The 15,181-nt window shown below is 38.1% G+C and overlaps 1 protein-coding gene across 4 annotated transcripts in view; it reads left to right on the top strand.

The window, feature by feature from the left end:
• Positions 1–15,181, top strand: part of grm8a (glutamate receptor, metabotropic 8a) — a 294,600-nt gene that overhangs the window by 236,522 nt on the left and 42,897 nt on the right. For all 4 annotated transcript variants that reach the window (XM_026146524.1, XM_026146523.1, XM_026146525.1 and 1 more), the window contains exon 7: positions 156–359. In XM_026146524.1, coding sequence (XP_026002309.1) covers positions 156–359 — 204 coding nt within the window. The remainder of the gene's footprint in view (positions 1–155; positions 360–15,181) is intronic.

Genomic DNA, 15,181 nt, shown 5'->3' with positions numbered 1-15,181 from the left:
TTATGAGAGGTAGACGCAGGTGGAATGTATGTTGCTATGGATTTCCATACCTTGATTGTTACCTAAAACGAGTCCCCTGGGAGTTAATGTGCTTTATCTTACTTCTAATATTCCTTCTCTCCCTTTTAAGCACATCTTTTCTTCTTCTTGTTCAGGTTTAGAAAAAGTTGGCCGTGACTCCAGTTATGAACAAGAGGGAAAGGTTCAGTTTGTGATGGATGCAGTGTATGCCATGGCCCATGCTCTGCACCGCATGCACCGGGAGCTCTGCTACGGATACCCAGGCCTCTGTCCACGGATGGCCAACAATATCGATGGTAAAGAGCTACTCAACCACATCCGCGCTGTCAACTTCAATGGTAAGTTTTCCACTTGGTTTAAATGTATAGGATCCAATATAATGCTGGGTTTTGTTTTTTTTCAACGATTGTAACCTTTTTCAGGTGCATATCCTTTTAAAAGCATTCTTATCCTAGTAAAAAAAAAATTACATGCTGACCATTCAAACAAAATGCCTTAGATTATGCTAACCTCCAGTAATACTTACTGCAATTTATATGTGTGTGTGTGTGTGTGTGTGTGTGTGTGTGTGTGTGTGTATGTATATATATATATATATATATATATATATATATATATATATATATATATACATACACATATTTGTGCAATATATATATATATATATATATATATATATATATATATATATATATTGCACAAATATGACAAGTACCCTTCGGATATTCAGATACACATTTAAATCACACCACACTATCTTCTTCCCTGTGTTTTAAAGCTTGCATGTATAAATCATTTAAATTAATATCAGATATGAGTGTATTGACAATGAAATTAGAATATATAAAGAGAGATATAGGATATTATGAACTCAGATCACCAACTTGCAAACATTTCAGCCTCTTTAAAATCATGAATGATACTCACTTTTATCTTAAGACTTATCCTTTAACATCTGCCTTGTGAAGAACTCAAATTAAATATAAATTAATTCAGAAATGTAAATGTATTTATATAAATATAAATACAAATTTAATTTGCATTGTTATTCTTGATATAGGTAAGCATTTGGGACAGAGAAAAAATACATCTCTGAGCAAAGTAAAATCAATCAGCTCCTTTATTACTTCCTTTTTCTTCTAGAGTTTCTGAATTGAATCTAAAAACAGGCTCTCTTTAGTGGAACATGAACTCCTGTCTCCTGGTCAAAGTGCTTGTGGATTTATGTACATTCGTCCGATCTGTTCCACGGCACAGATTTCTTGAGAGTTAAAATCCTTGTTCCTGTCGTTTTAATGCTTACATGGCTCATATTAGATGTTATTGATGTCACTGTTTCGTGGAATGACCTTTTCCTTTTCTAACTCTTGGGTGGGGGGGTACCTTTTAAGTCAGTAAAAGGTTTAAACCACTTATGTCAAAATACATATTTCCATATTTTCCAAACATTTTCTGTTTAATTGTCTCCAGTTCCTCCGTGTGTATTGTCTCACTTCCATGCAAATCTTGCCACAGCAATGCTGCACACAAGTGGTTGCTTATCCATAGCTGCCCTAATGTGACATTAGGCTAAAGCCCTGAGGGCTGTATTATGAAGTGGGATTAATTGATTAGTGAGGTATGTTGAACTTAAAGCCAGAGTTTTCAGTGTCACACCGGTGGCTCACTTTGGGCTGTCTTTGTGCCTTGCTGGATCACCATGGTAACTTATGCTGAACACACAACCTGTTTGGGAGCAGGTTATTTTCAGGGCTTCAGTTTAAAATCATTTGGAACCTCTATGCTATCACAAATTCTTACAAAAACCACTGAATGGTTCTCAAGAACGCATACATTCAGCTGGTGTGGCAGAAAATTTATAAATGTTACAAGCACAGATTAGACAACTGACCAGTTATAGTTGTAGGCTGTTTATTAATGACAATATAAAATCATTCCAATTAATTTCACTTTGATCTAGTGAAAAGCTAACACAATTTCCACATTTCGTTCATGATGCTGTCAGAACTGAACAGACCCGTCATGTGGTGGTTAAAGCGGTAAAGATTAGGACCCAAAATGCAGACTTGCAGGTGGAACTACAATCAGCACAGTTTTATTGCTGGATTATGAAATTAAAAATAAATAATAAATAAATAAAAACAAACTGGAAGGAACTAGAAAACTAAACTAACAGCAACCTGGGGAACACAGCTGGACACAATCTAACAGATGAGACGGGACAAAACTAAATATAATGCATACAGGACAGGAGACTGTCAAAGTAAAACAGGAAGTACAAGAAATACACACATTGAGATGCAGACTGACTATATACAGGAAACAGAGGGAGGAGAGAGTGAGGGCAAAAGAGCAAGGGGTGAGAGGAGACATGACTGAGAGAACAGGCAACTAAACTTGGAGACTGATGGGCAAACAAACATGAAGACAAGACTTACTTAACTGGGAGACACTGAGGTAAGGAAACAGAGAAGAGACAAAGACATGAACGGGACCAATTGGCAACCAAGACACCCCAAATTAGAATTATACGGAGAAACACACGGATGAGGGAGAACGCGACACAGAACTGAGGGAGACGCGCACATAAATACACAGAGGGTTAACGAGGGAAGTGGGAGCACACGGGGAACACAGCTGACACAGATAATCGTAACGAGACAGGGCAGGAGTGAACACAACATGACGCATACTGACGAGAGACTGTCAAAGTAAAACAGGAAGTACACAGAGGTTCAGACAGGAGGAGAGAGAGAGAGAGAGCACAGACAAAACGGGCTGGGGAAAACATTGAATGAAACCCAAGGAGGGGAGACGAGGGCTCACAGATACACAGAGGGGCACACAGGGCATAAAAGTCACAAGGGGAAGTCAAGGAACAACTTAACAGAACATCCTAGAAACCAGAATAAAACACAAAACACACGAAAACTGACAGCATCATGATTTTATTTGTTATATAAGTTTTTTTGTTTTTTTTTAAATAACCTGTTCCTTTGACAATATCTCTGATTGGAGTAGGCAATGCTCAATTGACCCATTTTGTGTGGAAGAAAGAGAGTTAAATGATGCATGAAACGTCCACTTTTATGCTTATTTCCAGAAGCAGGAGACCTGAATTAGCAAAGCTTCTGCTGCAGTTTTAGACTTTGTCAAGCCAGAAAATGCAAAGAAGGCCTGGCTATCCTGAGTTTACGTTGTAGAAATACCCTTCTGATGTGTGGCACCGGTGTAACCCTTAAATTTTAGTTAAAATGAACTTAGTCTAGGGCTGTAGCCCAGTGTAACACTAAGCTTATCAGCAAATTTGTAAACTTTCTGATAGACCACATCATTTACATCAGGTATCTACGAGATTCGTTTACCATGTAAGGTAGATTATTGTATTATTGATACGTTATAGCTAGTCAACATCAGGTTTTGAATAGTGTGTTAATCCTTTTGTGTAAACATTTGGACAGTATCACATTTTTAATAAATTGTAGAAACATTACAGTATTTTTTACCCAACTTGACTCAACAAATTCATATTTTAACAATGCTAAACGAAACGTCTAATTTGTCCTTATCAAAGAACATGTCACATTACCTCTCACACCTAACATTAGATTCAGTTTGTGTTTTCTCAAAACATGTAATCTTTTTACATTTTGCTTTTTTGCGAATAGCCTTGTATCACTTTGTACTGCTCAGTAATTTCCCCTCTCTCTTTCTCTTTGCATGACTTCCTCAAGTGTTGACAAATTTTAAGTGGATAAAAAAACCCCAAAAACACATTTGCTCATTTCAAAGTAGCATCAGACACCTCATTTGAATATTCTACTATTAATCTCCATTCCTCTCCCTGATGCGCCTGTACCTGCTTCTCTGTCAGCCTTTTCATTTCCTGTGTTCCTTCGTCCAGCATTGTGTGGAATACATAATGTCTGTGAAAGCAAGAGGCAGAGTGAGACTGGTTGCATTGTGAGGTTTACAAGAATGCTTTTCTGATTTAGAGGAACGATTAAAATTGCTTGAATATGTCTGTATAGGAATGTGCCCAAAATATGTATCAGTGTTTGATGCTTCCTGCTCTGTCGGTGTCTGCCCTTGCTAAAAGTGTCAGAAATAAATTCACAGGCAGGCAATGATTGCTGTTTCATACAGCAGCGGCAGATTTGCGCTCAAGTGAGTTTCTCAGTTATTGTTGGCCTGGAGGGTAGAGAAATCCTCCCATAACTACAAGGTCGCAAACTTTATCCCCAGATGAATCACCGAATCCTTCTCGCTTAGTAAAAGTTGGCCCAGACAGAATGAGCTGTAAGTGATCCTGACCAGACATTGAGACGGAATAAAATTTTTTTAGATAAGATGGAGCTGAAATGATATGGGAATACAAGCTTGTATTAGAGCTATTAAATTCTTTCATTAGCCTCTGACACTTTGTAGATGGCACTACAGAAAGTTATGGGTAACAGTGGCAATTACAATAAATTATAATGCAATTAATTTACAGCTGTGTTATCCTTTTAAGGTCACATGCTGCATCCATAAAAGTGAGAACGCTACAAATGTATAATTTACTGATGAAATAGGGGAATACTTAAACTAAAAACAGACTTTAAATAACTAATAATTTACTCCAGACACACCTCTACCCTCCAGTATTTTGAAAAGGAAGAAAAAAAAAGAAAATGTGAAGGAGTAATATAGAAAGAGTGCACTTGAATGCTTGAATTGAGGCATGACATGATTACAGAAAATAAAAAAATTAATAGGTGGAATCAATCAATTTGCCAGTGTCTGGGTTATGCGAAGATGGGAATTAAACACCTACACGCTTACCAGCCACATCATTTGATTCATCTGTTTAACTGTCTGGTTAGTGCAAATATCTAAGCAGCCAATCAAATGGCAGCAACTGAATGCATTTCGGCATGTAGACACAGTTAAGATGACCTGCTGATGTTGAAAAACAGCATTAAAATGGTGAAGAACGGTGATTTAAGGGACTTTGAATGTAGCTTGGTTGTCTGAGTATTGGAGAATAGGTATGCAACAATAACTCAAATAACCACTAGTTACAGTTAAGGTATGCAGAAGAGCATCTCTGAACACACAACACATCGAACCTTGAAGCAGATGTGCTACAGCAACAGAAGACCACACTGTGTCCTGCTCTTCCAACTAAATCAGGAAACTGAGTCCAGATTTCACATGGGCTCATCAAGACTGAAAAATGTTGACTGATCTGGTGAGTCTCGACTTTCTGCTGTGACGTATGAATGATAGGGTCAGAATTTTGTGTAAACAAGATGAAAGCAGGGTTCCATCCTGGCTTATCAGAGCCACTGATACCATCCTTGGTATCAGTGGTTCAGGCTGCTAGTGGTGGTGTAATGGACCGCCATCCCCGGAAAAAAGAAAGTTGATCACTTTTTCTGTCAGTCTGTTTTCCCACTTTAAGTACTTGAGTTTGATTTTTAAAAAACTAATGAGTTTCATTTGCTGGGTGGTTGTTTGTAGTAAGTGGATCTGCTGGGGTTGTTCACATCTGGTCAGATGCCTTGAAGAAATGAAGCTTCTTCTGGCTACTTTTTTGTGTGTGTGTATTTTTATGAGTGTGTCTGGATACATTTGTGTTTTCTGATTAAAAACAGTTTCATTATTAGTGTGGTTAGGGTCACCATTACACTGATAACCCTTAAGGAGAAATGTGGGAAAAACTGAAGGCCTGCGTGTGTCTTGCCTGTGTTAATTGCACATCATGGGCATGGAGGAGAATAAGCTAGAGGTGATGATGGAGCATGGATTTTCTTTCTTGTTGCTCCTTATGGATCCATATCCATTTGCCTTTTGAGCAGCTACATGACAAAATGAGAGAGAGAATGGGCTGCTTTCTGACCAACTGAAAACCAGTCTGGTTGTTGCTGTTGCTGTAGAACCACAGAATCAATGTAGAAAACCAGTGCACTTCAACTTCAGCAAAAAGCCAACCGTTTAGCAACCTCTTCATTCAATTTGAGTACAGCCTTAACAGAATTTCAGCAGATGTCCATGTTAACACTAAAAATCAAGTTTTTTTTAATGGCCAGAGGACAAACTCTTTTTTTCTCTCATTTGTTCTCATGGGTTCTGTACACATCCACTCATGAAGGTGATGATTCCATTCGCATCAGAGTGGCATGGGCTTTTTTTTAAGGCTTTAATCTAGCTAAAAAGGTGATGAAGAGGACTCTTGTCCTGTTGGATCTACACAGGTATATCTTGAATTCATATCTTTCATACCTTGTGACCTTTCAATGGGTATATGCTATGTTATCAATTTGAAACAAAAACACAGCCATGAAAGCTGAGATGAAAATGAAAGAAGTAAATGGACTGGTACTTACGTAGTGTTTTTCGACTGATTTGAGCACTCAATTCACTTTCTTAATGCAAGTCCCAGTGACCCATTCCTTAAAGTGTTTTTGTTTAATACCAAAGCACTTTTAACTTAATGCTGATAGAATCCCACCCCAATGGATGCATCAGGGCGAACTTGTCGTGTAGTATCTTGCCTAGGATACTTTGACATGCAAGCTAGAGGAACCAAGATCAAGACAGACCTGCTGATTAGTTGATTCCCCGCTCTACCTCCTAAGTCACAGCCATATATACACCTCATTCTATTAAGAATCTCAACTTAAAAAGTTTGTTTTTTTATTTTGAAAGGTAATTCATTCCAAAGTTTTATAGGACAGTATTTAAAGTTTTTTTCGCCGTGTTTTGGCCTTTGCAATAGCATATGACAAATCACGTCTACCTGATGTGATTTGTCATATGTAATCTGTCTGCCTCACACATGATTGATTATGGCAGCTGGAGTGCCATGTTAACTGAATAATTTGTTATACATGGTTAAACATGGTTGCCTAGTCTAAGCAGTATCTTATACTATCATCACTTGGCATTGTGGCAGAAACAAAAAGCCACAATGTTTTCTTTTATACATTCTTGCAGAGATGACGTATGGTTTATGGTGGCAATTGAATAAAATTATAATAATAATAATAATGGATTGCATTTATATAGCGCTTTTCGGAACCCCTCAAAGCGCTTTACAATACTACTATTCATTCACTCTCACATTCATTATGTTACTGCATTTGTATTTTGAGAAGAGGTCACCTCAGGATGCAGGAATACAGTAAACAGCAGTATGCTTATTGCTCATCTTTTTTCACCTAGAAAAAAGCCCATAACACTATCCACACAAGTCAAAGTCATCCACTTTCTTACTTTCTCAGTTTCTCATGCCATCAGGATTTCTGAACACCTCAAATTTTTAACATGATATTGCCCAGATGTAGCTCCAAGCCACTTTAACACAGCAAGACTGATTTTTCATGTAGTGATTTGCACATTTGCCTTATAAAGGAAAGAGCCTTGGTTCACTCCCAGGAAGAGGCACAAATCCCTTTGGGGTTGTGTCAGGAAGGCCATGGTGTAACAAATCAAACGCGTGGCACTGTCGTGAACCCTTTTTAACAAGGCTGCAGCCAGAAGTATTACTGAGTTTGATTACATACTATTATATAAAAACAGTGTTTGCTTGACCTTGCCGGAAAATCATTTGCTACTATTTTGCACTATTTGCATTGCAGAGAAAAGCTCATGCAGATAAACAGAGGTAAATGCACACATACAGTACTGTGCAAAAGTTTTAGGCAGGTCAGAAAATGCTGTAAACAAAGAATGCTTTAAAAAATGGAAGTGTTTATCATTTATTTTCATCATCAATTAACAAAATGCAGTGAATGAACAAAAGTGAAATCTAAATCAAATCAATATTTGGTCTGACCACCCTTTGCCTTCAAAACAGCATCAATTCTTCTAGGCACACTTGCACACAGTTTTTGAAGGAACCCGGCTGGTAGATTATTCCAAACATCTTGGAGAGCTAACCACAGATCTTCTGTGGATGCAGGCTACCTCACATCCTTCTGTCTCATCATTTAATCTCAGACACACTCGATGATTTTGAGAACAGGGCTCTGTGTGGGGCCATACCATCACTTCCAGTAATTTGTATTTTTCTGAAGATAGTTCTTAGTGACTTTGGCTGTATGTTTGGGGTCATTGTCCTGCTGCAGAATACACTTGGGGTCAAAAAACAATCATTTATATTTCTGAAAGCATTCTTTGTTTACAGCATCCCCCCTCCCACCCACACCCACACCTGCCTAAAACTTTTGCACAGTACTGTATATCACAGATTTTATGCATAATGAAAACTAAGGCAACTTGTACAGTTTTGATCCAAGGCACAAAAATAAAATATTAAACTGAAATAAATTTAGGAACGTCAGGAAAACAAAATGAGTTGGTTTGTTTGATTGTTTCACTTCATGTTGAGAACTTAACTCAGACCAGGTCAAAGTATTAACTTTATACATAAAGATATACATACATTTACTTGCTTTTACTTCTACTGGCTTTGTTACTTGTAAGTACTCCCCCAGAAAAGCATTTCAGATGACGTCCTTTCTAATGCTTCTTTCTCCATCACACTCTCTTTTGTCCCTTCTTTGCTCTTCTGTTTCATTCTTTCCTTTTTAGCATACTTTCATTTGTTTGTGCTTCACTGTTATTGTCCTCTTTTCACCAACTCTATTTTTCTTTCTTTTCCCCCAGCTTTCTGTTTGACTCTCTGTTACTCTTCTGTACTCTGCACTCCTACCACTCGTACACCCTAAAGCCATTAAGTCATCAACTCATGGCACTATAGGCTTTATAAAGTCTTTGTTTGTTCCTAGGATTTGTTATCCACAAATTGTAAGGAAAATGTATTAAGTTTCATCAAAACAAATGTTTATTTTGAAACAAGTACACAATTATATATGTAGTCTGACTCGCTCTGTGTCAAGCATACTGCTTTGTTTGTTTGCTAAGCTGGGAGCAATATACCATGTTTAACCATCAGTATGATTATTATTGCTTCTCTTTCCTTCAGCTCACATTTTACATTTCATCGGCAGATTTTCAGTGAAACTTTACTTATTTCAAAGCACCCACGTTTATGTTCAAACACAGAATTTGATTTGGGAATAAAATGTTATTCTGTTCATGACCATATGTGCTCTCTTTCAGACTGAGTGGTTTAAGGCTAAATGCAATTTGGATATGGCTCACAAACAATATGGGGTGGGTGAGAAAAAGGGATAAGAATTGTGATTCTTACTGAATACATACAAATGAAACACTGCGCTACCAATATATATATCGTTATGTGTATATATATATTCTTATTCTATCTATTTTGTGTCAAAGACCGGTCCAATATAATGTTTTTCAAATTACATTTCTTGATAATCTTTAATTTTTCCGATCGTCATCAAACCAGTTTGCTTAACTGTTACTTGTACGGACAATAGCATGACAAAGAGCCAAAATCAAGTGTTTCCTCCTGTAAATCAAGAATTGTTTTCAATAAAAAACTAATTCTCAACACCAAGAACTGAATTAAATTGAACTGAACTGTGAGATTTACAATTATTCCCACCTCTAGTAGGGAAAAGAAGGGCCTATTTTTGTCCTTTACACAAGTTTATATGTGGATGTGTTTTTCATGCAAGGTAACTCTCATTGTGATCTTCACTATGTGTGGTTATATTCCATGCAGAGAGACAAGATGGACTTTCACAACTGAACTGGCTTGCACTAATTAGAGGGGCTTGACTTTCATATGAAGAACTCTATACCTGGCTGAACAGCCTTGAGGAGAAAGAGAGAAGGATAAAAAAGGGAAGGTTTTGGTTAATGACATTACAAAAGGAACTGGCTTGGGGGATGAAGGCCACCTGTTATGAGAGAAAGAGTACTTGTATTATTCTGGAGAACTAGCTTCCCTATACATGATGAACTTGAACAGTCGCAAATGATCTTGGAATAAGAAAGAGGGAGCAAAGGAGTCAGAAGAGCTTATCCCAGTAGAAAGTCTATTAGTGCTATATGACCTTGAAGGGATATAGGAGAAAGAAGATATGGAAAACAGACAAGAGTAGAGGTTGAAGAGAAAGTGAATCAGAGAGATGAATGGGGTAAAAAAAGATGGAGAGCTTGCTGAAAAGCAGAAAAGGCAAAGAGAGTGCAAAAGACAATGAGAAAAGGGCAGTGCTTTAGGGCGGATAAGACAGATAAAAGAAAGATGAACTTTGCTTGGTCAATAACAGCTTTGGGTAGAAGAAAACAGCGAAATAAGAGTCATCTTCAGTCTATCCATGGGGCAAGGAAGAAAAATGGATGGAAATCCAGGGCATAGTAAAAGTAAAAAAAATACCCCAAAAACAAACTTTTTTTTTTCTTTTTACTTTAGGGGCTGCGTAAAATGACCTTCAAGATGAGCTGACAGTGATATATCAAATTTATGTTCAGCTCGTAGACTTGGATAGAAAAGAAACTGTAAAAGACAAAGAGAAGCATGAATTTAAAGTTAAACTGAATATGACATTAGAAATGACAAGAGAACAAAAAGAGAGAAACATGGAGCATGCTAAACATATAATGGCAAATATGCCAAATTTTCTTTGGTTAGGGCAACCATAAGAAGGGAAGAATGCATAGGGAACTGTCCTGGTTTATTATTCAAACTTCAAGTAAGTGGAAGGGGAGAATAATAAGAAAAAGGTAATGCCCTTTCAATCCCCATAAAATCAGTGATATATTTAACAACAACCTTTTTATCCGCATCTACCTGATGTTGATTCTTTATTGTCAGTTTAATACCTCAACAGCTGTTTTTCAGGTATTCTTAAACCCTTTCCCCATCTTTTAGGTCTGTTTATTCCTAAATTTTTAATGGAGACAAAATCTTTTGGATGTAGTACAATATTGAGTGAGAACACTATAACCAGCAGCTGTGAACGGCTGCAATATAATCCCAGGAGGAAACTGTCCATAGCAAATTTAAAGTGCTTGTTTTTTTCCACTGACAAGCTCAGATTTGTATTGACTGTTTTTAAGTTTATCACCCTTTGCTTTTACATGTATTGATGTCAAGTTGGCCAAGTTCTAAGTTTAGAATTTTGTTGTCCTCCCTCTATCGCCAATGTTGGAAAAGCATTCTTCAGAATTATGGGTTTTAGTACAGAATTTATTTTCCTAATTCCTTGGCTCTAGTTATCCTGGTCAAAACAGTCACTCAAATATAAGAGTCTGGCAAAGTGTATGTGTGGACCGGAGGGCTTCCATTATTTGTAGCTCAGCTAGACACAGTTTCAGCCTAAAAATACTCTCTGAAAGGTTTTAATAATCATATTGCCACAATTAAGAAATGGTCACCTGTAAACCAATAAAATCTTTTTATTTATTTCTTAACATATTTGTACTCCATCTCTGCAATATTTCTATGTTCCTACCCCAAATAGCTCTCTCCAACTCCAAAACGCTGATAAAACTTTTAAGACTTCTCACTAAGTGAGACGTCTCTTAGATGTGAGATGCGTCTTTATAGCTAGAATGACAATCTGATCCTTTCAGAATCCTCTCAGTGGCAAAAACATTGCTTCTAGTTGCTTTGTTTTTTCTGCAATCACAATCATTTCGACAGTACATAGATCAACCGGTAAATTGGTAGCTTCACTTTCATGGTCACCACAATAGACCAGTTGAGTGTCCACATCACTGCTGATGCCATACCAATCTGTCTATCCCCCATTCCATTCTCCTCTCAACCATGAACAAAACCCTGAGATTCTTAAAGTCCTCCATAATGAGTTTAGCACAACTCTCAGTCTCAAGCTAGGACTCCTTCCTCACCACAGAGGTGACTTTGCAAGTCCCAAAAGCCAGTTTCAGTAGCTGGAAATTGGAACACCAAGGCCTCCATCCTTCATGTCATCCACATTCTCCAGACCCCTACATCCTCTGGCATCCTGGGCAATGGTTCCAGTATGGATCAGTGGATCAGTTTGAGGCTGGTTGCGCCCACTGGGCTAAGAATACTCCCAGTCAGCATTACCCACTGTTACTATTACTATTATTCCCATTGAGGTCTCTTGAATTGCACCTGGTTAAATTGTTCTGGTATCTTGAGTTAGTAAATACTCTTTATAGCAGGAGTGTAAAGATCCTTTTAGTTAAAAGGCTACAGAAATGTAACTTCATGCAATTAATTATGCACAATGTAACATAGGTAATCATTTATGAAATTATGTAATCTGTGAACACACCACCACCTTTAGATGTTTAGATTTTTTTACAAGACTTATAGTCTTATTAAATTATCTTATTTCTCTAAAGAACGTAACTCAACAGCTACAGTAGCTCTGTCTAAATTTGGAAAGTCAAGCGCACCAACAAAGCTGTTGAGTCATGGGATGTACTTAGTGCTTCACTCTATATAGACTCCTCAGGGCCAAACATAATCTCATACTTACTACCTGCTGTCCACTTACAAGCAGCAGGTAGTAAGTAGAAGATTATTTGCACATTTTCCAAGTGTTTACAGGTAGTGTCATGGTAGCTCCATAGTGTAATGGTTTACACATTCCCTTAGCAAGGGTAAACTCCCTAGTTTATCCCCAATTGGGATTTGTTTCAGGAAGGGCATCCCATGGAAAAATCTGTCAACTTTACTGGAGTTACCTACTGTGGTGACCTCTTGCGATTGAAGAAGCAGCTGGAAGTACCTATTGTACAGGTAGTGTCACCTTGCCTGCTGTAGAAGAGCTCTCTTACAGTGCTTATTTATTGTTTGGTGAAGCCATATGCAGTATATAGTTGGCCGTTGAATAATGTCAGTGTAAACTGTGAGAGACAAATGGGCAAAACAGCCATCGTATAAAGTAGACCTTGTTCAGCTACTGTGTATCTATAGGCTGTGCATATAAAAGCATTTTCTATCCTCTTGCTATTGTTTTCAATATTATACATTACCCCTTTCTCTTGCAATGAGCTAAGTTCTGAAAGAGGATCATTAGCTGAATATAATTTTAGATAAGAGGAATGAGTAAGAATAGGTAGAAACTAAGTAGGTATAAAAGCAATCATACAGAGAGCCCAAATCAGTGCAGCAAAGAGGCAAATATACACTCACATGGGCACAAAAACAAACCACTATTGGAAATACATTTAATTCAGAAAAATAAGAGGCAAGGATAATAGAGTAATAATTTTTGTTAATTAATTAATTTGTTAATTATTACTACTATTATGCAGGTCTGTTGGACAGGACGATGCAAACCCATCTAATCAGTTTTATTACTCCCATACCCATTTGGCCTGTGGGTGCTCTCCTCTACCTTGGAAGGCTTAGTAGGTTGGTTATCATCCATTGCAATCAGTGATAAAGGGTGAGCAGCACAGATTATACTTCTAGCAGTCATGTGAAGAAGAACACTTACATTGTCTGCTGATAAATGCTAGCAAATGTAGCTTTGTAATATGTGCTTTACATCATAAAAAGGGCATATTTTTATGACATTTATTGATTGAATTGAATTGATATACCTTTATTAGTCCCACAAGGGGAAATTTCATAAGGCTGCCGACCTATTGCACGCAATGGCGGCGCCATCTTACCCTCCGACCATACATACATTACACAAAACATCACATGGAGAAGACAGGTCAGAGAGGTATAACAATGGAAAATGCACCACATGAGGAAAGATAAGGAGAAAAAAATAACTCCCCCCAGACTGAGCTCCAACAGGGAGATCAGTTTGAGAACAGAAAAAAACACCTCTGCACATAGCACATGAAAAAACTCTTAATACACCAAAGAAACACATGACAAGCCACAAGGGTGGGTAAAGGGTGAGAGACAGCCGAATTAGACAGTACATCCGGGCCTGCGTGCGCTGGTCTCCTTGATCCACCGTCAGCATCGGAAGGGGGGGATGAGTGTGTGCATATCAGTGTATATGTATGTTTGTGCGTGTCCAGAGTTCAGCTGAGACAGTGTCCTTCGCCCTGCTAGGCTAAGTAAACGGTCTTCCAGCCAACCCAGGTGGCCTTGCATGGAATAGGAAGGAACAGACTAAACACAGTCGTTATCAGGGTGTTGTTGTTCAGCTCCAGCCTTGAGACAGCAGCTGGTGCCAAATGGGTATCCGCATGAAGTGATGGTGGTTTTTACTTTAGTGCGAACAGCTCATATGAATTTCAAAGCAGTTCTACAGTCCAACACTGGTCTCTCAATCTCCCATTGGAGAGCCATGAGCTTCGCCATACTTGCGTTCTGTGATGTTGTCATTTCTTTTGCTCAAGGAGCCGATTCTGAGAACTCACGGCAGTGTGCCTCCCCGAGATGTCATCCAATTTGCGCCCAGAGATGTTATTCCGAGCTAGCCCTTCCGAGATGTATCCAGTCTGCAGTCAAAGATCTTATTCTGAGTATTCACAGCAGCCGTAGCCTTTCCAAGATCTTATCCGTGCTGCACTCAATGAGCCCATTTTGAGAAACTCACGCCTCTCCCATCATTCCAATCCCAGCGGGCAGCTCTGTGGGGGTTTGAACAGCCGGTTCCGCTTTCTTAATTCTTTGATAAGTCAGGGCCAAGCCAGCTCCGATCTGCCAGAACCCTGTTAACATGGTTCCGAATAGGTAGATATCTTCAGCACCAGTGTTGGTCAAGTTACTTGAAAAAAGTAATCAGTAATTACCGATTACTCCCCTGAAAAAGTAATCCCGTTACTTTACTGATTACTTATTTTCAGAAGTAATTAATTACTTAGTTACTTAGTTACTTTTTAAAAACACGATTTACAACCTGAATAGGTGATAAAGCGATAGATCTTTCAGCCCAATTCTACTTTTTCTGCATGATCCATCATACAAAATGTAATCAAATGGAAAAGTCTCTTTTTAAAACTTGTTTTATTAGTTTTAACTTTATGCATCAAGGAAAAATTTAATTATATGCAACATTTTCTGACTGGAAGAAATTTGTTTAACATTTAAACCTATTTTCTGCACATTCCAGCACATAAAATATTTTTGTGTGTGTTTACACTCACTCTTTCAAATAGATGCAAGTAAAACACAGCAGAAAATAAATAACATCAAAGACTAGTGGTCCTGTTGCTCTATTTTCACCTGTAAAGCAGGAGTAGGGTAGGCGGAGGGGTGCTCTGGTGCAGGTGTGCCGCAGCGGTCAGTGGAAGAATCCGCGAGTTTCTCTGTGAGTTTCCCATT

The sequence above is a fragment of the Astatotilapia calliptera genome, chromosome 17 (assembly GCF_900246225.1).
Source record: "Astatotilapia calliptera chromosome 17, fAstCal1.2, whole genome shotgun sequence".
Classification (NCBI taxonomy): domain Eukaryota; kingdom Metazoa; phylum Chordata; class Actinopteri; order Cichliformes; family Cichlidae; genus Astatotilapia; species Astatotilapia calliptera.
Note: the sequence above shows the minus strand (reverse complement) of the source record. Positions and strands in the feature narration are given on the sequence as shown.